This window comes from Bufo gargarizans, chromosome 1 (genome assembly GCF_014858855.1).
Source record: "Bufo gargarizans isolate SCDJY-AF-19 chromosome 1, ASM1485885v1, whole genome shotgun sequence".
Classification (NCBI taxonomy): Eukaryota; Metazoa; Chordata; class Amphibia; order Anura; family Bufonidae; genus Bufo; species Bufo gargarizans.
Window position 1 is genome coordinate 83,456,417 of NC_058080.1, and position 24,072 is coordinate 83,480,488.

A 24,072-nucleotide genomic window follows, 5' to 3' on the forward strand; every position below is an offset into this window, starting at 1 on the left:
CAATTATGACTTTTATGCACTATGTTCCTCGGCACTCCGGGACCCCGCACTGTAACTTAAGGTGGTCCCCATTTCATGGTGGAGTTGCTGTGGTTCCTAGACACTTCTTCCACTTTGTAATGATATCACTCCCATTTGATGGTGAAATATCTAGGAGGGAAGAAATTTCAAAAACTGACTTGTTACAACGGTGACATCCTATTATAGCACCATGCTGAGATTCGGTGGGTTCTTTGTAATGGCCCATTCTTGCACAAATATTTTTTAAAGACAGACTGCATCGGTAGGGGCTGGATTTTATACACCTGTGGCAATGGGACTAAATGAAACACCTGAATTCAGTGATGTGTATGTATCACACTATTGTTTCTTATCTTATGCTTATGGGATTCTGATATATATGGAGCTGGAGGTTTACTCCATCTTGTGTAATTTATTTTTTAACAATGGATTTTAGTATCCATGATATATATATTGTGGGAGATTAGCTTGTCGTTATGTAGCGGGTTTGTCCCAACCTGTCCACGAGTTAGTCGACCCGAGGCATTGGGTAGGCATCGAACTTGGAGACACTGTTGAGTTTCCTAAAGCAGTTACAAAACCTAACAGTGCCATCGGGTTTTGGGACTAGCACTATGGGGCTCGACCAATCACTGTGGGTCTCTTCTATCACGTCCAACTCTAACATCATTTTTATTTCCTTTGCGACTGCCTCTCGCCTGGCCTCCGGTATTCTATATGCCCTTACATTTACGCGAACTCCAGGTTCTGTCACTATGTCCTGCTGAGTCACATTGGTTCGCCCGGGTAAGGGGGAGAAAAAGTCTATTTTTGTACAAAAACGCCCTAACGTCACTTAGTTGCACCAGGAATAGGGACTCCGTTATGGGGACGTCAGGGATCACCGGTCGCCGGACTGTTGCGGCCAGAGACGTGGTCAACAAAGTCTCTCTGTCCTTCCAGGGTTTTAAGAGATTTACATGAAAAATCTGTTGTGGCTTCCGTTTCCCGGGTTGGTAGACCTTGTAGTTTACCTCTCCTACTTTTTCAACCACCTCAAAGGGACCCTGACACTTAGCCAGGAACTTGCTTTTAACCGTGGGAACCAGTGCCAACACTCTGTCCCCGGGGCTAAAAGTACGGACCTTGGCACCCCGATTGTAGACCCTCCTCTGGGCCTCCTGGGCTCGCTCCATATGTTCACGAACCAGGGGCAAGACAGCTGCGATTCGATTCTGCATCAAGGAGACATGCTCTATGACGCTTCGATACGGGGTGGCCTCTCCTTCCCAAGTTTCTTTGGCGACATCTAGCAGCCCCCTGGGATGTCTACCATACAAGAGCTCAAAGGGGGAATAACCTGTGGACACCTGCGGAACCTCACGTATGGCAAACATGAGATATGGTAGCAAAAAATCCAAATTTTTTCCCATCTCTGTCAACCACCTTTTTCAACATACTTTTCAGCGTTTTAGACAGAGGAGTGAGATGGGAAATTTTATATACTTTACACAGTTCCTTGGTGACCCTGGACATAAATGGGGTGCCTTGATCGGTTAAGATCTCCTTTGGGATCCTGACTCGACTAAACACCTGGACGAACTCTTTGGCAATAGTCTTAGCGGAGGTGTTACGCAAGGGGATGGCCTCAGGGTAGCGTGTCGCGTAGTCCAGGATTATCAGAATATGCTGGTGACCCCAGGCAGACTTCACCACTGGCCCCACCAGGTCCATGCCAATCCGTTCAAAAGGGACCTCAATTATTGGTAGAGCGACCAGGGGACTGCGAAAATGGGGCGCCGGTGCTGACAATTGGCACTTGGGGCAGGACCCACAGTACTGCCTGACATCTGCATGCAACCCAGGCCAGAAAAATCTCTGGGCGATTCTCTCCCTGGTCTTTTCAACGCTGAGATGTCCCCCCCATCACGTGACTATGTGCCAGGTCTAGTACGACCCTGCGGAAGGGTTTGGGAACCAGTAGCTGTTCGACCTCGTCTTCTCCAAGTTTTATCACCTGATACAGTAAATTGTTGTTGAGGTCCATGTAGGGGAAGGACACCCCCCAGTTAGGGACCACCGGTTCCCCATCATCCACCATCTTAACATTTTCCCTAGCTCTAATGAGGGTAACATCTCGCAGTTGTTCGGTACAGAAATCCTCTCTCCTGACTTCTAAATCTGGCATAACATTTGGACTACTCTCACTGTCAGGGTCAGAGACATTCTCCTGTTCATTACCCTCGAACTGAGGGCTAGCTTCCCGGTCCTCCGGCTCCCCAGCCAGGACAAGGAAAGGAAGAGGATCTCCTGCTTCCTCAACAACATCCCCTTCCCTTTGGAAAAAAGAATCTGGCGAGAACTCCCTTGCCTCCCCAGCAGCGGGAGCTCTATCTACCAGTCTCCCTTGCTTTACCATAAGCTCCAAAAATGGGGAAAATCTCTGCCCACTAACGCTTCCTGAAGCAGTGACGGCACCACCCCAACTGAATGTGTCACACTGCCCCAAGGGGGTATCAACCTCAACCACTGCTGTCTGGTAGTCCCGTGTCCCCCCATGAATGCAAATGACCCCAATAGTACTGGGGTGTAGTTTGGTGGGGTTTACACAATCCTTACTGATTAGTGTCACCACACTACCCGAGTCTAGCAGGGCTGTGAGTGGTTTTCCATCCACAGAAATAGCACACATTTGTCTCTCGGTGTGACTCGAACCTGCTGCAGTACACGCGACCTGTGCAAAAAGAGAAATGTGTCTTTTCCTGTAAGCATAGTCACACTGCATAGGTTCATCACTTAAAGGACAGTTTGCAGCAATATGCCCAAATACATGGCACCGATAACACTTTATGTGCTCTATCCCCAGTCCTTTGAAGGGTCCCAAAGACCTTCCTGGCTTCTTTGGCCAGTCTCCAGGTCTAGGACCCACAGTCTCATTAGCTGCAAAATCAGTCTTAACATTACCCCTGCTTTTGAACCCTGGAACAGTCTTACCAGATCCTGGGGGTGATCTTGCATCCCAAGACGCTCCACGGTGGGGCATAGACGCTCCACGGTGGGGCATAGACGAATTCAGCAAGTCCTCAGAAGCAAGGTACCTCTCCACTAGGTCCACCAACTGGGTTGCAGTGTTGGGGTCCCCCTGTCTGACCCACTTCTTCAATGTCGCAGGGAGTGCATGCAGGTACCGGTCCATTACTACCCGCTCCACGATCTGAGGGCCGGTCAAGGTCTCTGGCTGCAACCACTTCCTGGTGAGATGGATCAGGTCAAACATTTAAGAACGGGGTGGCTTGCCGCTGGAGTAACTCCACTGATGCACACGCTGGGCTCGGACTGCCATGGTGACACCTAAGCGTGCAAGTATCTCTGTCTTCAGTGTTTCATAGTCCCTTATCCGGTTCGAGATCAAAGTACGCCTTTGGAGGTTCCCCTGGTCAAAAACGGGGCCACTAGACCCGCCCACTGTTCTTTTGGCCACTCCTCGCGGACAGCAACTCTTTCAAAAGTCGCAAGGTAGGCCTCAACATCATCAGTAGGTGTCATCTTCTGTAGGTGGTAGAAGGCACGTACCAATTTTGGTTCCTCTGGCGCAGGAGGTGCAAACCCCTTTTTCAGTTCCACAAGAGCCTCTGCGAACTGCCGGTTCATCTCCTGTTGGGCCGCCTGTTGTGCTGCAGCAGCCTCTGCGACTTAGTTGGATTCCCGCTGAGCGGCATTGGCCTGTAGCAGGGCCTTTAACATTTCCTCCATTTTCAGAAAATGCCCGCTGAGTCCACAACGTGTGGGAGATTAGCTCGTGGGGATCACCTTTTTCTGAAACAGACAGTCCGTAAGCAGGCAGTTTTCTTGAAAATCTGTCTGGTTGCCAGGTTTATTTAGGCAAAAAGGTTTGTACCGCAGAAAACAAACAAAACATAAAGTAAATCCTTGCCGTCCGGCGTTAAGCTATACAGTCGTGTCCTGACTATACGGTGTGGGGCTGCTCCCCGACACCGCCAACACAAATGGTAAAGCAAACCTTTTGTTTTTCTCGCATCCAAACATAGCTCTCTCTTCAGCAACATAGGTTACAGTCCTGAGACTCAGCACATGAGAGAGACCTGTTGTGCTCTCTTCCTGTTTATTTAAAGTCCACCTGGAGGTGAACTCCAGTGGACCACAATCTCTGGACAGGAACCAAGCCTGCCACAGAGGCTGGAAAAACCCATGCCGGATTCCGGTTCAGTCCCTGACAACAGAGCGCATGCGAGGTGAAACATACCTATCATACACCACCTCGCCTCGCATACCGTCACAATATATATATTCCTTGAATACCTTGAGTTTGAAGCTATATTTTCTACTACTATGTAAATCATAGCATAAGTAAAGTGTGGATACCCCCACCCCCCAAAGAGAGATGGCATGTACCTCCTGGGTACACATGCTGAAAGGGGTTGTATGCTTTATTTATATTGATGACCTATCCTCAGATCGACATGGGGTCCGATCGGCATGGGGTCCGACACCCCCGCCGATCAGCTATTTTAAGAGAATGACAAGCATGGTGCCAGCGCTGCCTTCCCTTCATTGTTTACCAACTCGCTGTCACAACCGCAGTGGTGAGCAGGTATAATTCAAGAAGTTGTCCCCCATTCACTTCAATGGGATGGCTCGTTCCTATGCAAGCCGTCTTATTACAGTAAACGACTTCTTGTAATTACACCTACTTACCGCTGCGGTTGCGACAGTGAGCTGGTAAACATTGAAGGATAGGCAGCGCTGGCACAGTGCACGGCCTTCTCTTCAACCAGCTGATCGTCAGGAATGCTGGATGTCAGACCCCTGAGGATATGTTGAGGATAGGTCATCAATAAAAATAACTTGGACAACCCCTTTAAGGTTTCGAACCTACTCAAACAGTATTTAGGAATATTTCATTGAAAATTATAAAAATGGTTCTTGAAGGGAGTCATCCTGTAAACATACCTAGGCTGTACAGGTATGACATAGACAGATTTATAAAACTAAATGAAAAACTATGTTGCCCATAGCAACCAATCACAGTACAGCTTTCATTTTTCAAAAGCACTAGAAGAAAAGAAAGCTGTGCTGTGATTGGTTGCTATCAGATATGAAGCCAGTTTTTCTTCTATGCAGTCATAACCCTCCCTGCCTTTCCCTATGACTTTGCTCTTCTTCAGGGTGATTATGGGAGTTTTCAGACTATAAACAGATTAGTTATACTGTAGGTGTCAGATATCAAACCGAAGAACCGACAAGTACCAACTCTAAAGGTACTGGTGACTAATACAGTGAGGACTTCATCAGAGAAATACTCAGTTCATCATCTAGGATTTAAAACAACCTTTTGCAATCAGGAATGGACTTTTCCGATTTGTTCCCATCAGAATCACAGCACGTAATCAAGGTTTGACGCAGAGAAGAAATGGAGCTAAGGTCTCAAAATCAAGACATACAAGTCCAGTAATGGTATAGTAACACTATGGGGCATGGAATTCACGAGTGCCAGTCTCACAAGGCACCACTATTAGGACAAACTCAGATTAGCCACTTGGAAATATTCATGCCATATCTTTCCCCATCTCAGTTATTAATCAGATTTTCTTTATTAGCGCACAAGGTGGATGTTTTCTTGAAAGCAAGAAAATATAAAATGCACAGACAAGCCATGAATGATTAAGTACCGGGACACGAAATTAGCTGAGACCACCAGGTTTAATGTTCATAGAATACATCTTATATATAAAATTATATATTATAATAATATGTTAGAGCATGTTAAAAGAAAAAAGGAGATGGAACTGTGTAAATGACCATGAATATTATGCTATAGCTGTTGGAAATACAACCTTTAAAGGGATTCTGTCATCAGATTTGAGGTCTATAACCTAAACATATGGCCAGGTCCCTAGTAATACCCTGAATCCTGACCTTATCACATGCGCCTGTGGCTCTATTATCATATAAAACAGGTTTATATAACATGTCACTCACGTCCCAAATGTGTCCAAGGGGACGTCTCATGATGCAGGGTGCCCGGCTGCAGCCATCTCCTTTTGGTGCCCAGCGCCGCCTTCCCATTAGAAATCGCCGCCCTCCCTTTCTATAGAGCCGCCTACCTCACCTCAACGCCGCCTCCCTCAACTCAGCACCGCCCCCGAAATCATCCGCTCCCTCTTCCAGATCCCGTGCGGCTGTGAGAGGATGGCTGCAATAGGGCGGTCAAGGTAGGTTTGAGCGAAGTGCGCCGACCGGCGCATGCGCACTTCGCTCAACGAGGCCGCTGCCAGGAGTCTGCACGGGCGCATCAGGTTATACCTAGTGCGCACGCGCGGGATCTGGCTGAGGAGAGCGGACGATTTCAGAGGCAGCGCTGAGGTTAGAGAGGCAGCGATGACGTGAGGCAAGCAGCTCTATTGAAAGGGAGGGCGGCGATTTCAAGTCGGAAGGCGGCGCTGGGCACCAAAAGGAGATGGCTGCAGCCGGGCACCCTGCATCATGAGACGTCCCCTTGGACACATTTATGACGTGAGTGACAGGTTATATAAACCTGTTTTATATGATAATAGAGCCACAGGCGCATTTGATAAGGTCACTTTAGGATTCAGGGTATTAGTAGGGACCTCGCCATATGTTTAGGTTATAGGCCTCAAATCTGATGACAGAATCCCTTTAAGGCCACGCACAGCTGGGCTTCATTTATCAAATCTGCCCATAGTAACCAATCACAACGCAGATTTTACAGAGATCAAAGTTGAGTTGGTCGATTTGTCCAATTCGGGCTCTACTACCCAGTTTTTCCAGTGTTTTTATTTCTGGCGTTTTAAAGTCCCATAGTAATGGCTACAGAAAAAAATAGCACCCAAAGTATGCTGCATTTAGAGAAAAATGCAGTGAAAAGCACAAAAACAAAAATAGTGCGTATGTAGCTTTTTCAATAATCTGCTACAGTTTTTAAAGGGGTTGTCACGCCTTTTTTAAGCGATGGCTTATCCTCAGCACCGCACCGATCAGCTATTCGGGTGTAGCTCAGTCACTGGGACTGCACAGTAGTGGAGGAAGCTGTTAACTACAGTGCTGCTCCCACTGTCATGGCGGCAGCGGGTTTGACCTAAATAATAAAAACGTCAACACAAATGCTGCATGTGAATCCAGCCCTGGACAGTTTTGATAACTGAGGCCACTATTGTGTGTCTTTAATCTGCTTTGCTTTGTAATTTATTTTTTTCTGGCTGAAAGAAATGCTGTTCAATGGCGTCTGCGAGATCGTTCAGTTCCTTCTTCAGCTGATTGTAGTCACTGTGAACACACACAAATTGCAGGGTTTAAAGTGCTTCTCCACCCAAAATATAGCAAAGCAGTCATGGATATAAAATATATGTCAGATCCGCATAATATACCTGTTTCCTGGGGCAGCACACAGCTCTGCATAGTATTTAATTTTTGGCTCAGTGCCACTGGTCCTCATGGTTGCCACACCACCATTGGCAAAAGTGAAAGTGATCATCTGGCTGCTCTTACTAGTTGGGAGAATCTGCAGAAAAGAAAGAAAAATAACATGATTTAATGGCATAACTAAGCAAGCTGTCCTGAACAGCCTAGACAGAACCGTACAGATTGAGGCTGCCAGAGAATGCTGGGAGTTGTAGTTTTGTAAAAGTCGGAGAGCTACAACTTGGTTACCTCTTTGTGTCAACCCTCTGTCATCCTAATACACAGGGGCAGCCTAATGTCTTCTGTGAAAGATAGCAAAGTTTGCACAGGCTGAATGCTAACTTGTCCAAGCTTTGACTCCCCTAGAGATCAGCGCCGACTGAGGTGCCTGTTGGCTGCAGGGCTCTAGGCTAAAAATTATATATACGGTAAATATAAAACTCACATTATGGGGAAAAAAATAGTTTTAGTGTAAGTGTCTCAGTGGACCAACAGGCTGAAGACATGCACAGAAAGTTTTCCTATATTCTGGCTACCTGCAGCCACCACTAGAGGGAGCAAAGCTGTTTACTGTGTATCATTTTACATAGAATGCAGCAACAACACAATATGCTGCAAGCGCCCTGCTTTTTTGGTCGCCATGGCAAGTATTTTAATAACTAGACCTGAGAAGGTGATCTCTGTGCCCTAAAAAGGGATACCTTAGCAGTAAAACCCTTTTTCATATGCTTTATTAGGGAATACAGACTTCATTGACGGGGTCCCCCAGCTTAGCTGCTGCAAGGCCACCCAACTTCCCCCCAATGATCACAGCAGGGTTTTTTACGGAGCCAGACCCTGGACCACCTTCAATTTAAGATGGGGTTGTCTTGAAGATGTTGATGTTTATAAAGGAAGAAGATACCGTACCAACTTTAGGCCTCTTTTACCCACCACTATCTATTTCGAAAAATGTTAGTGCCGGATTGAGCACTTAACTGACTGAAACAGAGCCAATTAGATCCCATTGACTATAATGGAGTGTGTTCAGATTTTTTAGTGGAGAAAAATGTCCTCCATGCGGGACCACTGTTTTTGATGGAATCTGACCGAGGCCCCGAACGGAGTCTTCAACGAGATGTGAACAAGGCCTTATAGTTAACTAAGTGAAGATGCAATGAAATGTCTGCACATGTCTCAAGGTTATCAAAATTTATAATGAACAAAAACCTATATAATATCATAATGAGCTTATAGTAAATCCTAAAAGGTTATTCTATGCTATACTAAAAAAATCTTCACTTTGTGTGTCCTATACGTTCTCCCCCACTTACAGCTCCCGTTACCATTAACTAATTGGCTTGGTGGCACGATATGACTCTGCTGGAGTACCTACCTCCTGATTAAAGAAAGGCTCAGCCTGTCCTAGCACCAAGGAGAGGCACAGGCTCATATACTGCTGCTCAGCTAATTAGCCAAGGGGAACTGATGAAAAGGTTGTGACTGAATGCAGTGTTGGGGGGGCGTCACGCATACAAGAATGAGTTTTCCTATTGCAGCTAATAAAAGAGCTGCTGATATTCACACACATACATTCTGAAGAAAATAATGTAGTAACCAAGACGTTTCTGGACTTTGCCAGTAACACCATTTAAGAACAATGCATTCCTACCACCAATATGGCTGGTTACAAGGGACAAAAGCTAGCATGCAACTTCACTGCAGAGACAGGCCTGAGGTGTAGTGTCCGTCACCGCTAAATGCAGAACTGAGCGGTTTGATAAACAGATTTGTGGGAAAAGATTTAGTAAAACTTGAAATCTAATCTCTGCTCTTTCTGAGCTCAGTTGTAGACAGCGGAGGTGTTATCAGTGAGCGATAGCGTTCTTTGTGTAAAGGCCCTTTTGCAGGCGATTGTAGGGAAGGCAGTGTTTGTACAGTTCGTAGTGCTAGTCAGTGAGGGAGACTGCTGCATTTACACTTACTCCTCCTCCACAGTATTACCCAATGGAGAAGTGTTTCGCTCGTTCATCGGCAGCACCTTTACACCGTGCCTATGACCGCTTGTTTGCGATTATCTGGCGGATTCTCTGCCTGTGTAAAGGAACCTTTAGGCCTCATGCACACGACAGTATTTTTTCACGGTCCGCAAAACGGGGTTCCGTTGTTCCGTGATCCGTTTCCGTGTGTCTTTCTTTATTTTTGGAGGATCACCAGACATGAAGGAAAGTAAAAAAAATTTGCCTTGCAAATGATAGGAAAAAAACAGACACGGATCACGGACGCGGATGACAATCTTGTGTGCCTCTGTGTTTTTTCACGGACCCATTGAATTGAATGGGTCCGCGAACCGTTGTCCGTGAAAAAAATAGGACAGGTCATATTTTTTTAACGGACTGAAAACACGAATCACGGACGCGGATGACAAACGGTGCATTATCCGAGTTTTCAACAGACCTATTGAAAGTCAAAGGGTCCGCAGAAAATCACGGAAAACGGAACAACGGACACGGAACACAACAACGGTCGTGTGCATAAGGCCTTAGTGTGTATAAAGGGATAGCTGTCAGTCACTGATAGTTGTACACAGGGGATGTGTTTTTAGCGATTGATTGCATTCTTTCTGTAAGTATGTATACAGAGATAGCTGTCAGTCACTGATAGTTGTACACAGGGAGGTGTTATCAGTGATTGATAGCATTCTCTGTGTAAGTGTGTATACATATATAGCTGTCAGTCACTGATAGTTGTACACAGGGGATGTGTTTTTAGCGATTGATAGCATTCACTGTGTAAGTGTGTATACAGAGATAGCTGTCAGTCACCGATAGTTGTACATGGGGGAGGTGTTATCAGTGAATGATAGCATTCTCTGTATGTATACACTGATTGCTGTCAGTCACTCATGAGACAGCCTCAGTGTACAACTGAGCTCAGAATGAGCAGAGATTTACGCTGGGTTCAGACCTGAGCGTTCGGAAACGAGCGCTCTGTATGCGCGATTGTACGGGCGTTTACAATCGCGCATACAGAGACAGGGGTGCACACATTGTCGCGCGTTCCCGAATATCTATGTGCGGGAACGCGCGACAAACGCCCAAAAAAAAGCTCAAGCACTTGTTTGAGCGTCGGGTGTTTTACAGCGCGATCGTACGCGCTGTAAAACGCCCAGGTGAGAACCATTCCCATAGGGAATCATTGGTTCTTGCCTGTTGTGCGTTTTACAGCGCGTAGGAACGCGCTGTAAAACGCTCAGGTGTGAACCCAGCCTTACAGAGGTCTCATTAGCAAGAGTTCTTCATCTGTGAGGGGCTGTCCCAACAAGTGAAGAAGCGCCCACCTGCCTATTGGTTGACAGGGCAAGACACCTCGACCGGCCCTGACAATCTTGCACCTGCGCTGCTGCTCCAAGCAGCGGAATAAGTGCAGAGGGCCTGCTTCCGTTACTAAAGCAGCAACTCTGCACTCCCAAAGTGGAAGCAAAGCCACTGCACAGGTGAAGAACTCTTACTAATGAGACAAATAGATTTGTTCATCCCTATTACAAATTTTACTGAATCTTTTCTTACAAAATTATATATTAATCTGCTCAGCTCCTCCTGCTCTATATCATGCTGCAGATTGCACTGCATTTTCTGACAGGTTCTCTTTAGGCTTTAGGATGGCCATGCACATTAGCTAGATGTTGGTTGAACACTTATTTGGCCCCTGACCCCTCCATACACATGCACACTTGTCCTGGCCAACTGTTTAAACAAACATCTGCTATCAGAAGAGAGTCAGGACACCATTAACAATCATTCAGATTAGTACTAGGATGTTACTGTCACCAGAGTGTCAAAAGAGAAAAGCAACTGAAAAAAGGTGACTTTTAAAAATACCTTTATTATTCTATCAAAGAAGGGTATTGGTATATATATACCACTGTAGTGCAAAGAGACATGTGAGTACTTGAATTTCCTATGGGGGAGTGTTTCTCCCCGCAAGAAATCCACAGTAACAGGATAGCAAGAAAAAGGAAAAGGAAAAACTGGGGAGGGAGGAGCAGAGTCTTATGGACCGGGCAAGGGCAGAATTATCTTACCCTAATTTGCCCCCTAGCCTGCTCAGCCCAGGGCGACCCCCTGATGGTGGAGGTTCCCTGTCCCCGAACCTATTACTATCCAGTCCCTGTTAATCCCTACTCAAGGGAACCCTAGAAAGGGGGGAGATATCTAAGTCGAGGGTATCAGCGATTATCCCAGAAGAGGTGGGTACCACTGAGGCCCTTCCGAGCGACAAAAAGGAGTGTCAGTGGCTATTCCAAGGATTGGGTGCCACTGAGACTCGCCAAATATAGAGCAAACGAGAGTCGACACCCTCAAAGTTTAGAGGGGCAACTGGTGCCACTCAAACCAGCGGGTTTGCCCAACATTGGTCTCCTGTGTATGGCTACCATTAGTTCACTTTAACTTCTTACAAGGTAAGAGAGGAGAAGTCAGCATTTATAAAAAGAAGAGACATACAATATATAGTACAAAATTTAAAACAGGATCTATAATGGCGGATACAAAAGAGAAAATCTGTAACTCACAGCTTTGTTATCAGGCTGGTTGTTATCAAACCCTGTGGTTAAGTCACGCACTCCTTTAACCTCAAATTTTCCACAAAGTTTGGGGTATTTGGAGTCTCCATCATAGTTTCGTAGGTTGTCGAACAAGTTTCTGATAGTAGTTTGATCATAGCATAGGAAATAGGAATTTCTGCTTATGTGATAGCCATACCTGTCAAAAAAATATTACAACACCAGTTAAGGTTACTCATATTCATGAAGAAGTACACACCTCTTACTAAACTTTGTCAATTTGTGAAGCTGTCAGTGTGCCAGAAAAGCAAATCTACAGCTGCTATGAGAAGGCATATGATTTGCTATGTGCAGGGGTAAATGTGCACCTTAAATTATGCAAGTTTCTTCTCTAAATCATAGTAAATCTGACAGGCCATGCCCCTTCCACTAAACCCTGCCCACTTGTCTCAACACATTTGAAAAGGGGTAAGAAATGTGCACATTTTTACACTACATGGAGTACAGCCAGTGAAAAATATCCCCCATACTGTATACTCTAAAGCACGCATGCTCAACCTGCGGCCCTCCAGCTGTTGTAAAACTACAATTCCCACAATGCCCTGCTGTAGGCTGATAGCTGTTCGGGCATGCTGGGAGTTGTAGTTTTGCAACAGCTGGAGGGCCGCAGGTTGACCATGCCTGCTCTAAATGTAGCACTTTTAAGACTTAGGTAAGAGTGTCATATACAATGAATAGACCCATTTTCTAAAATTGCAGTCCATGCGGATCCGCAAAACACAAACACCAGCTGCGTGCACTACACATCGCGTTGCAGATCCATTGACTTCAATGGGTCCGCGATCCATAAGCTGCGGCCAAAGATTGGACATGTCCTATCTTTTGCCGTAAGGACCCAGAAGCACTTTGTCTAAGTTCGTAGAAGTCAGATCACCATTAATTGCACATTGGTGGTTGAATGTGATGAAAAAGCATCGTTAAGTAGTTTGCCAACTCTTATTTAAAGGGAATTTCCTGGATCAGCATGTCAGATTGACCGGGGTCTAGCTCTTTGCACCTACTCAATCAGTTGCTTGAAGGGGGCTGCAGTGTTGCTCGTGTGAGCTCTGTGACCTCTACAGTGTTTACATGGGGCTATCTGCTTAACAGTGATAGAGCAGGATAATGCAGATTCATCCCATTCGGCCAGTAACTAAGTAGAGGCACAAGCACCATGGCATTTTTAAGGGCTGGGGTTCGCACTTGTGTTAGGGTATTCCGTTCCAGGTTTATATAATGAAATGCAAAACAGAATGCAAAACGGAAACCTTTAAGAGTCATTCCGTTTTGATCCATCATAATAGAGGTCTATGGGCAAGCATAACGGATCCGCCTGGTTTCCGTTATGCAGGACAGAAAACAAAGTCCTCTGCTCTGCTTAATATATTAAGAGGAAGATGCCCCTTAATAAAACAGACTTCAGCCAGAAACTGGTGAAAGTTACAGTAAACTTGGCAGGCCGTGCAAACCCCTGCCCCTACTAAAGTTTAGTAACCTACCTTAAGGTTATAAAGTCTCAGATTATGGTTTACAGTGGCATAACTGAATTGATAAGTGCCCCTCAATCTGTTTGTGGATTGGTGGAGTCCAAACTGTTTAGAGATGGTTTTGTAACCTTTTCCAGCCTGTTGAGCATCAACAACTCTTCTTATGAGGTCCTCAGAAATCTTGTGTGTCAGGTCGGAGGGAATTTTAAAACATCTTTTTTTTTTGTTTTTATTAAGAGTCAACTTGTGTGACCCTCAGAAACCTCCTTTGTTTTTGCCGGGATACACTTCCACAAACGTGTTATGAAGAACAGACTTTGATAGATCCCTGTTCTTGAAATAAAACAGGTCGCCCACTCACACCTGATACATAATTTATCAAGTCTAATATTTTTGACTCCTTTGTTTTAATTATGGTTATCTTTATCTCATTTTAGGACTTCTATGAAAACGTGATGTAGTTACATCAAATTTATACAGAAATATAAAAAATTCTAAATGGGTCACAAACTTCTAGGCACCACTGTATACATCACTCATCTATGTAGGTGATATACTGTATATAAGCAGTATTATATACAGAGAGCTTACTTGTTAAAAATGGCATTGAGCTGCTGGGAAAGGGTGAGATTCTTAGTTGCCAGGTAGCTGGCCATTTCTGCAGCGATGACGGCAGCACTTACTCCATCTTTGTCCAAGACTATGGAGCCGCACATGTAGCCTGGAATAGAACACACTTATTGATTAACAGTCTGACAGTGAATCATTGTAGACCTTTTTATGACATCTGAATCATTTTCTCATCCTGCCTCAGATCTAACTTACCAAGGAACTTGTGTTTCCAAATCCTAAATGGGTTTTCCAGGAATTACATACTGATGCCTTATCGTCAGGATAGGTAATCAGTATCAGATCGGTGAGGGTCTGACTCCTGGCCCCCACCATGATCAGCTGCCTGAAGGGGCCATGGACCTCAGACGAGAGCTGCAACTTCTTAATGCTATGCTAAGCACAGTTTTGAACCCCTTCCACATCAGCGCTACCGCTCCGATCCTGATTGCAGTGATGATGTCCTGTATACCGCATGTGACTGCTACAGTCAATGACTGTTCTGTGTTTAACAACAGTTATGTTAACAAACCCTGGTTGGGGGATTGGAACGGTCGCGCTGGAGCGGGTTCAGAGCGAGTAGTATAACTTTTCTTGTTTTTGCTAACAACCTCCCTGCCTATTTTTTTTTATACCACACTATATATCAGGCTAGGTCTACACGATGACATTCGTCGCGCGACGTTTTGTTGCACCAATGTTACACGACAATTTGTATAATCCAGTCTATGGTGTCGCACTGCAACATGCTGCGACGCGACAGTCGCAGAAAATCTATCGAGATGGATTTTTCTGCGACTGTCGCATCGCAGTCGCAGCATGTCGCATGTTGCAGTGCGACACCATAGACTGCCAGTATAAAAATTGTTGCGCGACATTGGTGCAACAAAATGTCGAGCGACAAATGTTGCAGTGTAGTTGTGCCCCATCATAAGTCACGCGACAAATGTCGTCGTGTAGACCTAGCCTTATGGACACAAACTTCAAGGGCATGAATTAGAAAAACAACATAGCTCACGACCTGGCGTTTACCGAGGTACCACCAGTCTCTCACCTATTGCTTCCTCAAATGCAAATAAAACACTTTTCCCTTGGTCAATGAGTTCTTTAGCTCTATTTCCCATCCACTTAAATCCTGTCAGTGTCTCCTACAAGTAGGGAGAGATGAGGGAGATTAGTATATAATGTAGTATATTAGTAGACCCAGAAAAGGCAGAAATAAGCTCAGGCATACAGTACCTCAAAATGAAAGCCTTCCTGCACAGCAATGGCTCGGAGTATCTTAGAGGAGACTGTGCTCGCCAGCATGTAGACGTTCTTCACTGCACTTGGCTCTGGGTTCTGCTCTTTCCAGCAGGTAAAGATCCACCAGCCTAGAAGTGCGCCAAGCTCATTGCCGGAGAAGACTTTCCAATCACCACTGACCAAGAAAAGCAATAGACCATCTTCAGTCATTGGTAAATCCTTGGCACCATGAAATCGTATGCCCAGATAATAGTTGTAGATTATACAGAATTATCAATGTTACTTGGCAAGTCAAATCCGCACTCTGGCTGTAGAATTTATGTCTACAGGGCTGTATGAGATCTGTACTTTCCATTGATATAAAAAAAAAAAAATTTGGGGGGAGGGGGAGTGTATGACTTTTTGATCACTTTTTATAAAAAAATTTATGGGAGGAGAAGTGATGAAAAAATTAAAATAGGCCATTTAGATTTTTTTTTTTCCCCATTATGCCATTCGCCGTATGCGATATTTTTATATTTTAGGAAGGGGGGGGGGGGGTGATTTGAATTTTTATAAAGGGGGCAAGTAGAAGTTTTATAATTTATCTTTAAAAACTTTAACTTTTTTTTTTTTTTTTTAAGTCACCCTAGATGACTATAACACGCAATCATTAGATTGCCACGGGTATTCTGTAATTGATTTCTATTCCGACTTTAGCTTTCTAAGACGCCGTTGGTGACACTGGACCAAGGCACCTGAGGTGTTAAAAGTCTGCGTTTGGCAGTATCGCTGATCACAGACACTAGCCCTGGGCCTCTGCTGTTTAATATAGCAGAAACCTTTCTGTTATGGCACTTGCAAGTGGGCGCCTTATTAAAAGACTGGACCTCCACCGTACAAGGGATTAATCAACTTCCAGAAAAGACAAATACATAATTTACTAAACAATCTCCCCAGTCACTGCTGAGCAGGTTTGAACATGTTATGCGAGTTAATTTGTGACTGTGGTGCGGGATACAGTGGCTGCTCCACTTGTGATTTGCTTGAAAGAAGAGCAGTGTGCAGTGATTTGGTTTTTGAGGTCTGTGGGTGTGCATGGTGCTGATATTTATCAAAGATTTTGTGCACAGTATGGAGAAAGTTTTGTCGTGGAGAAGTATGTATGAATGGATAGCTAGTTCAAGTTAGGTCGCAAAAAGATGTCAGCCATAAAAAAGCAGCAGAACATCTATTTTTGTCTCATGGCAACATTGAGCATGCACGTGAACGGATTCTGTTGGATAGACGAGTGACAGTGGATTATGTGCCAAAAAGGCCCTACCTACGAATATTCACGTCTGGGGAAGACAGCGGTGCATTCGTGGCTCCCAGCTCAGCCTTAAATATATATTTTTTTATGAGGGAATACGAAAGCTTGTTGACAGATGGACAAAGTGTATTGAAAAGCGAGAAGATTGTGTAGAGAAATAAGAAATGTACATACTCATTTTTTCAGAAAGTTGGTTAAAAGATATTCTACAGCCAGAGTCAGGATCATTTTTGACTTACCTTTGTATATACAGTGAGCACTGAATACACAGGACTGTATAGGGACTGTTCATACTGCATTTGTACAGTACCATAGCAGTATATATCAGGAAGATTTTCAGACGTATACCACCAATGGACACCTTTTTTAAGTGGATACATCTGTACAGAATACCTAGCACGTACATCAAATGTACACTGCAAATGCAATATGAGGGTGCCTTCATATCCTTCACAGTCCCAGCCCTGGAGACCCAGAATCAACACACAGCCTATAACGCAATATCTCAAATAGGTCTTCAAACATGTGAATTCAAGATGGACACCGAGGAGACAACTTCCATGCCCTACAGATGTGTATTACACCAACTATACTCTGTGCTGCTCAGGATTCTGGGCACTTGCAGGTAAGCAGAGGATCGCTCTCCCTAGTTTCTACTAAGGGTATGTTCACATGCGGCTGATATGTTGGATACATTTCTGCAACTGAAAATCAGTTCCTTTCATCTAAGAGGTTATTCCTGCAGCGCATCTATGAATTTCTGCATGCCCTATTCCAATGAATGGGACAGTCGCAGGAATTTCTGCCGCAAATCTGCCGCATGTGAATAGGGTAAGTGGTTAGCACTAGATTTAGATACTCATACTATTAATGATAATAATGGAGAGGTTAACCTAGGGATTATATTTCCACATCGACTGGTTGCATTTCGCTCTTTTAAATAAATGTCACAATCACTTGATGTCTTCTAGCAGGATCCCATTAATACATGATGCGTCATACTGCTACAGGGGATGCATGTTGCGTCAAAGCCATTCATCCTCATGAGTGGATCTGTGAGTCACTGGGGAGCGTTCAGACTGATTATAAAACACAGAGCCCTGAAGATTTACGTCTGCAATGTGTTCGTCATAGGCACGTAACGTACAGAAAATCCATGCTAAACTATAGGAGAAAGGACTGCGCTGAAAACACACACTGCGTAAGCAGTACCATCTGTACCGTATCTAGAAAGTGCTACTTATGTCCAGATAAGTCATTTTACACTGGCAGATTTCCTGTGTCCACGATACAGCACCATATGTCGGCACTCATTTAGCCCGGCACTGTACGTGACTGAACAATGGGCACATGTGGTGTCATTCTTGTTATTAGGCCCGGTCTACATGAGGAGGTGCGCTGCCGACATCAAAGATGCGAGTAACGAAAAGTGAGCATCCTTTGGTATACGGCGTGGACTGGGAAGGGGAATCTTACAGGGTTTCTTATGGCTACATCTTGACACTACACACAGGATTACTTCTATAGAACTAATAGACTGATAACACTTCCCACCAAAAACAAGTCGATCTGTCAAAAGCCTTCCATTGGAGGTATACAGTCGTGGCCAAAAGTTTTGAGAATGACACAAATATTAGTTTTCACAAAGTCTGCTGATAAACTGCTTTTAGATCTTTGTTTCAGTTGTTTCTGTGATGTAGTGAAATATAATTACACGCACTTCATACGTTTCAAAGGCTTTTATCGACAATTACATGACATTTATGCAAAGAGTCAGTATTTGCAGTGTTGGCCCTTCTTTTTCAGGACCTCTGCAATTCGACTGGGCATGCTCTCAATCAACTTCTGGGCCAATTCCTGACTGATAGCAACCCATTCTTTCATAATCACTTCTTGGAGTTTGACAGAATTAGTGGGTTTTTGTTTGTCCACCCGCCTCTTGAGGATTGACCACAAGTTCTCAATGGGATTAAGATCTGGGGAGTTTCCAGGCCATGGACCCAAAATGTCAACGTTTTGGTCCCCGAGCCACTTAGTTATCACTTTTGCCTTATGGCACGCTGCTCCATCGTGCTGGAAAATGCATTGTTCTTCACCAAACTGTTGTTGGATTGTTGGAAGAAGTTGCTGTTGGAGGGTGTTTTGGTACCATTCTTTATTCATGGCTGTGTTTTTGGGCAAGATTGTGAGTGAGCCCACTCCCATGGATGAGAAGCAACCCCACACATGAATGGTCTCAGGATGCTTTACTGTTGACATGACACAGAACTGATGGTAGCGCTCACCTTTTCTTCTTGAGACAAGCCTTTTTCCTGATGCCCCAAACAATCGGAAAGAGGCTTCATCGGAGAATATGACTTTGCCCCAGTCCTCAGCAGTCCATTCACCATATTTTCTGCAGAAGATCAATCTGTCCCTGATGTTGTTTTTGAGAGAAGTGGCTTCTTTGCTGCTCTTCTTGACACCAGGACATCTTCCAAAAGTCTTCGCCTCACTGTGCGTGCAGATGCACTCACACCTGCCTGCTGCCATTCCTGAGCAAGCTCTGCACTGGTGGCACTCCGATCCCGCAGCCGAATCCTCTTTAGGAGACGATCCTGGCGCTTGCTGGACTTTCTTGGACGCCCTGAAGCCTTCTTAACAAGAATTGAACCTCTTTCCTTGAAGTTCTTGATGTTCCTATAAATTGTTGATTGAGGTGCAATCTTAGTAGCCACAATCTCCTTGCCTGTGAAGCCATTTTTATGCAACGCAATGATGGCTGCACGCATTTCTTTGCAGGTCACCATGGTTAACAATGGAAGAACAATGATTTCAAGCATCACCCTCCTTTTAACAGGTCAAGTCTGCCATTTTAACCCAATCAGCCTGACATAATCTCCAGCCTTGTGCTCGTCAACATTCTCACCTGAGTTAACAAGACGATTACCGAAATGATCTCAGCAGGTCCTTTAATGACAGCAATGAAATGCAGTGGAAAGTTTTTTGGGGGATTAAGTTAATTTTCATGGCAAAGAAGGACTATGCACGTAACCTGATCACTCTTCATAACATTCTGGAGTATATACACAAATTAATTTATAAAAACTTAAGCAGCAACTTTTCCAATTTCCAATATTTATGTAATTCCCAAAACTTTTGGCCATGACTGTACATAGTGGCTGTAAAAAATTGTATATACTGTACATACATATAGTTTTTATTTTGTCTTACTATTTAAGAAAATAAAAACCTTCTTTGCATGGTCATAGTCTGACAATAATAACTTTTTTAGGTTTTCATCTACAGAGCTGTGGATGACCTCTAGTTTTTATCGGTACCATATTGGGATACATGTTTTTTTTTTTTATTAGGTTTTAATTCAATTTTTTGGGAGGGGCAAGGTCACAAAAAAATGAAAAACTCCACATTTTTATTTTTCTTCCATTATCACATTTACTGTGCAAGAAAAAAAAACTTTTTTTTTAGATTTTAAGTGTTCGGAGATGTTTATTTTTTAATTTTCTATGTAAAATTGATAAAGGAGGCGATTCGAATTTCTATTTTGTTAGAATTTTTTTTTCACTGTAATTTTCTATTCCCTTTGGGGGATTTGAATTTGTGATCTCCTGATTACTTGTACCATAGACTGCAATAGAATATTATTGCAGTCTATGTGATTCTTACAGGCTGGATGTCAGGCCATGCCTCGGGCACGGCTTTGCAGGCAGCTCACTATGATAAGCCTGATCATAGCCCTGCAATTTCGCAGCAGGGACTCTGATCAGAGGGCAGAGGGAGTTCCCCATCTTCTGTCTAACCGCTTAGGAGCAGTAGTCGTTATTGACAGCGGCATCTAGGGATTAGTTGACGAGCGTCAGAGTTATGCCTGATCCTGGTCATTGTGGCCGGATGCCGGATGTATTACACAACCGGCACCCTGCCACGTATGGAGCGGTATCAGCTGATGACCACCCCAATCCATAACCTCCTGCATCTATTCTTACATCAGGGACTGCGAATGGATTAAGGCATAATAAATACTGAAGCGAAAACAATGTTACGTACTAAGAGGAGACAAACTGCAGATGGCAGCACAGTGCAGGGCACCTCCTCTCTCCTCTTTTACATACACTCACTGTCCATGAGCTGATAAATATTATAGGGAGAAGACATGATCTGATCAGCGATATGCTTACAACGTCGTACACTCAGAGATGACCGGGTAAATGGCCAGTTAATTGAAGCACTGGTTCATCTTACCCTTCCTGTTTCTCTGCGACAGCAAGCCGGTCAGCATCAGGATCATTTGCAAGGATAATTCTGGCGCCTTCCCTATCAGCCAACTCAAAGGATAATTTCTGCAAAATACAGAAGTGAAGATTAGATAAGCAAGCAGTACAAACATCAGTCTCTAAAATATATCTCTGACTTAGGCTACAATCACAGGACAGTGAAAAATGTTTGGCGTCACACATCCGTTTTAAGAACAATGTTCTATTTTGCCCGTTGCATGGACAGACTGCCCCCATACAATTAAAGGGACTGTTTTTACGTCCATTTCTCAGAAAGGTATCAGTGAAAAAAAGCCAGTTAAAAACGTACAGTTTTGCAAGGACATTTTATCTTCGCCTTAGGCTACATTCACAAGATTGTGGAGAAAAAAAACAGCCATTAAAAACGGACTCGCTGTCAATTTTTCATGGCAATTCTGCATCCATTTTCTGGCTATTTATTAGTTTTTAATGGCCGTTTGGCAGGTGTTTTGCATCCAGTTTTAGCAGCCATGAAAAACAGATGAATTTCATTTTATATTTTTTTATTTTTTATTATCCCAACCCCTGCAGTGCAGTTAGAAACCCTCACAGTGCCCCTAGTATTGAAAATGGCCCCCTTGCAGTGCCCCCAGGGTCTATTATGCCCCACATAGGAGTCCCAGTACATATAAGGCCCACCACAGTTCCCACCTGTATAGAAAATGCCCCCATAGTGTTCCCCTATTATCAAATAAACCCCAATAGTTCACCTAGTATAAATAAGGCCTCCCATAGTGGCACTAATTTTGCTGAGTACTGTAATTAGTAAGTTACTTGTATTATTAAATGGTCGCTGTCGTTTCAACAAACTTTGTATAAATCAATAGTACCGATGATTATAAGAAACTTTGTAATATATGTAATCAGAGATAACATTTTCTTTGCTGAGATATATTACAAAGTTTCTTATAACCATCTGTACTATTGATTTATGCAGTTTGTTGAAACATCAGTGTCCATTTATGCCACTATTAATGCCCTATTTTTAACTGACCGTACAACCCATTTAAAGTGATTCAATATTTAATAAAAAAAAATACAAAAATGTATATAAAAAAACTAACATTTTTTATTCTAATAAAGCAACTATTTAATATAAAATACATTTTCCTGCGCATACATTAGTTATCTGTATGGGTGAATTACTACAGGTTATACAGTGTGACATGTGAATGGTATAAGAAATATTGAATAAATAAATAAAATGGGAAAACCACTTTCTATATTTACCGCAAAAAGATTAAATTATTAACACAATTTATATGTACCGATAATCAGTGGTCAAACAGACACATGAATGAAAAAATATATATATTATGGCTGCTGAAATGCAGAGAGGCAAAAATAAAAAATATAAGGGGTTAAACCAGGCCTTGTGCCTTTCTGACACACCAACCCAAACACTGGGAGAAAGCGAACGCTTTCCTTTGTGTTTTTCTTTTTTCTGTAATGCTTCTTTTGGTTTAGCTGTCCCCTGACCTGGATAGTTAATTTCTAAGCTACAGAACTGCTCTTGGATCATTATTTCTATCTCCTACCAGGACATTTACTACACGACCACAAAGAGTCCTCTTTAACATCCAATAAACTCAGAAACTAGATTGCAAAAATTTGTAATCAGAAATTAACTCTTATCCGCTGGCTCCTTGGCAGAGGTATCAGTGTCTCTCTCTTTCTGGCCCCTCCTTTGTCTGTTAAAGAGGTGAGATTTGAGTAAAGGGGTGAGGCTTAGCTTGTCTGGTCTGCATTGTTGACAGAACCGCAAAACCAAAAAAACAATAACCCTAAGGGTCCATTCACACGTCCGCAATTCTGTTCCGCATTTTGTGGAACGGAATTGCGGACCCATTCATTTCTATGGGGCCGCACGATGTGCGGCCTGGACCCGGACCCGCACTTCCAGGTCCGCATTTCCATTCCTGAAAAAAATAGAACATGCCCTATTCTTGTCCGCAATTGCGGACAAGAATAGGCATATTCTATTAGTACCGGCAATGTGTGGTCCGCAAAATGCAGAATGAACATTGCCGGTGTCCCTGTTTTGTGGATCCGCAAAACACACACGGATGTGTGAATGGACCCTAAGCCTATGTGGAAAGGAGAGGGCAGATTGGGCACATGTAGGACCTGTCTTCTATTTTATTTATCTTCTGGATTGTGAAATCAGACAGAACAGATCAAGGAAGAAGAGGACATCAAGTAAGTGCTCATACCAGGACTCCTTTGCCTTCTTCAGGATTGGGGTATTTCACTGTAGGAAATTCTGGATCTGGGTCCTTTTGTTCTGGGACAGCGAGTGGGGGGCTGAAGCTGAAAGCTTGGAAGGCAGACTGCACAAACTCGTGGCCCACACCGTGCACCGATGTGTGCACAAACTTCAGCGTGGACTTCTTGTTTATGTCTCTGAAACAAAGAGCAATTCACGACTTAAACTTCCTGAAAATGCAAAACAGTGAGAAGAGATGCTTCCAAAATAAAATGCAGTATTAATAATCTCACACACAAACAGAACAAGAACCATACATGCAGCTGTATGGTCAATGATGACGATATCATAATTTTTCTAATCACTAGGACCCTCACCAATCCAGGGAATGGGGTGTTTCAGTAGCTCTCAGACTTTAAAGGGGTATTCCCATCACGCTGTTTTATACTTACCTGCTCCCGGCAGCGCTGTCCACTTCCTGGTTTCGGCAGGGGACGGGCTCCATCTTGATTGAAGTCTTCTCCTGGCCGGGCGCTGTACTGGACACACACGCCGCCGCGCATGCGCCCTGGTGACTTCTTCCTGGCAAGTATACTATACTGGCCAGGAAGAAATCACCATAGCGCATGCGCGGCCTCGGCGTGCGCTTTCGGGACTGCGCGCGGCCGGCTGGGAGAAAAGAAGAGGTCGTCTGCACAAGCGCTGCCACCGCGATTCCAGAGAAGAGCGGTGGCCGTAACCAGGGGAGACGGAAGACAACAGTGAGGTAAGGATATGTTCATTTTCTTCTAACAGATTTAACAGTGAACATTAAGATGGGAATACCCCTTTAATGGAGAGTGAGGAGGATTTCACAGCCTCTTCCAAGAATGGGCAATCACAGTTCTAGTGATGGCGGGGGTCCCTGCTGCCAGACC

At 44.1% G+C, this 24,072-nt stretch overlaps 1 protein-coding gene across 1 annotated transcript in view; it reads right to left on the reverse strand.

The window, feature by feature from the left end:
* Positions 1–6,807: 6,807 nt before the first annotated feature.
* Positions 6,808–24,072, reverse strand: part of PGM2 (phosphoglucomutase 2) — a 56,608-nt gene continuing 39,343 nt past the window's right edge. The window contains exons 7-14 of the mRNA XM_044296640.1: positions 23,163–23,352; positions 20,897–20,994; positions 15,358–15,538; positions 15,173–15,266; positions 14,101–14,230; positions 11,993–12,182; positions 7,407–7,540; positions 6,808–7,305 (exon numbers count right to left, since the gene is read on the reverse strand). Coding sequence (XP_044152575.1) covers positions 7,203–7,305; positions 7,407–7,540; positions 11,993–12,182; positions 14,101–14,230; positions 15,173–15,266; positions 15,358–15,538; positions 20,897–20,994; positions 23,163–23,352 — 1,120 coding nt within the window. The 3' untranslated portion in view covers positions 6,808–7,202. The remainder of the gene's footprint in view (positions 7,306–7,406; positions 7,541–11,992; positions 12,183–14,100; positions 14,231–15,172; positions 15,267–15,357; positions 15,539–20,896; positions 20,995–23,162; positions 23,353–24,072) is intronic.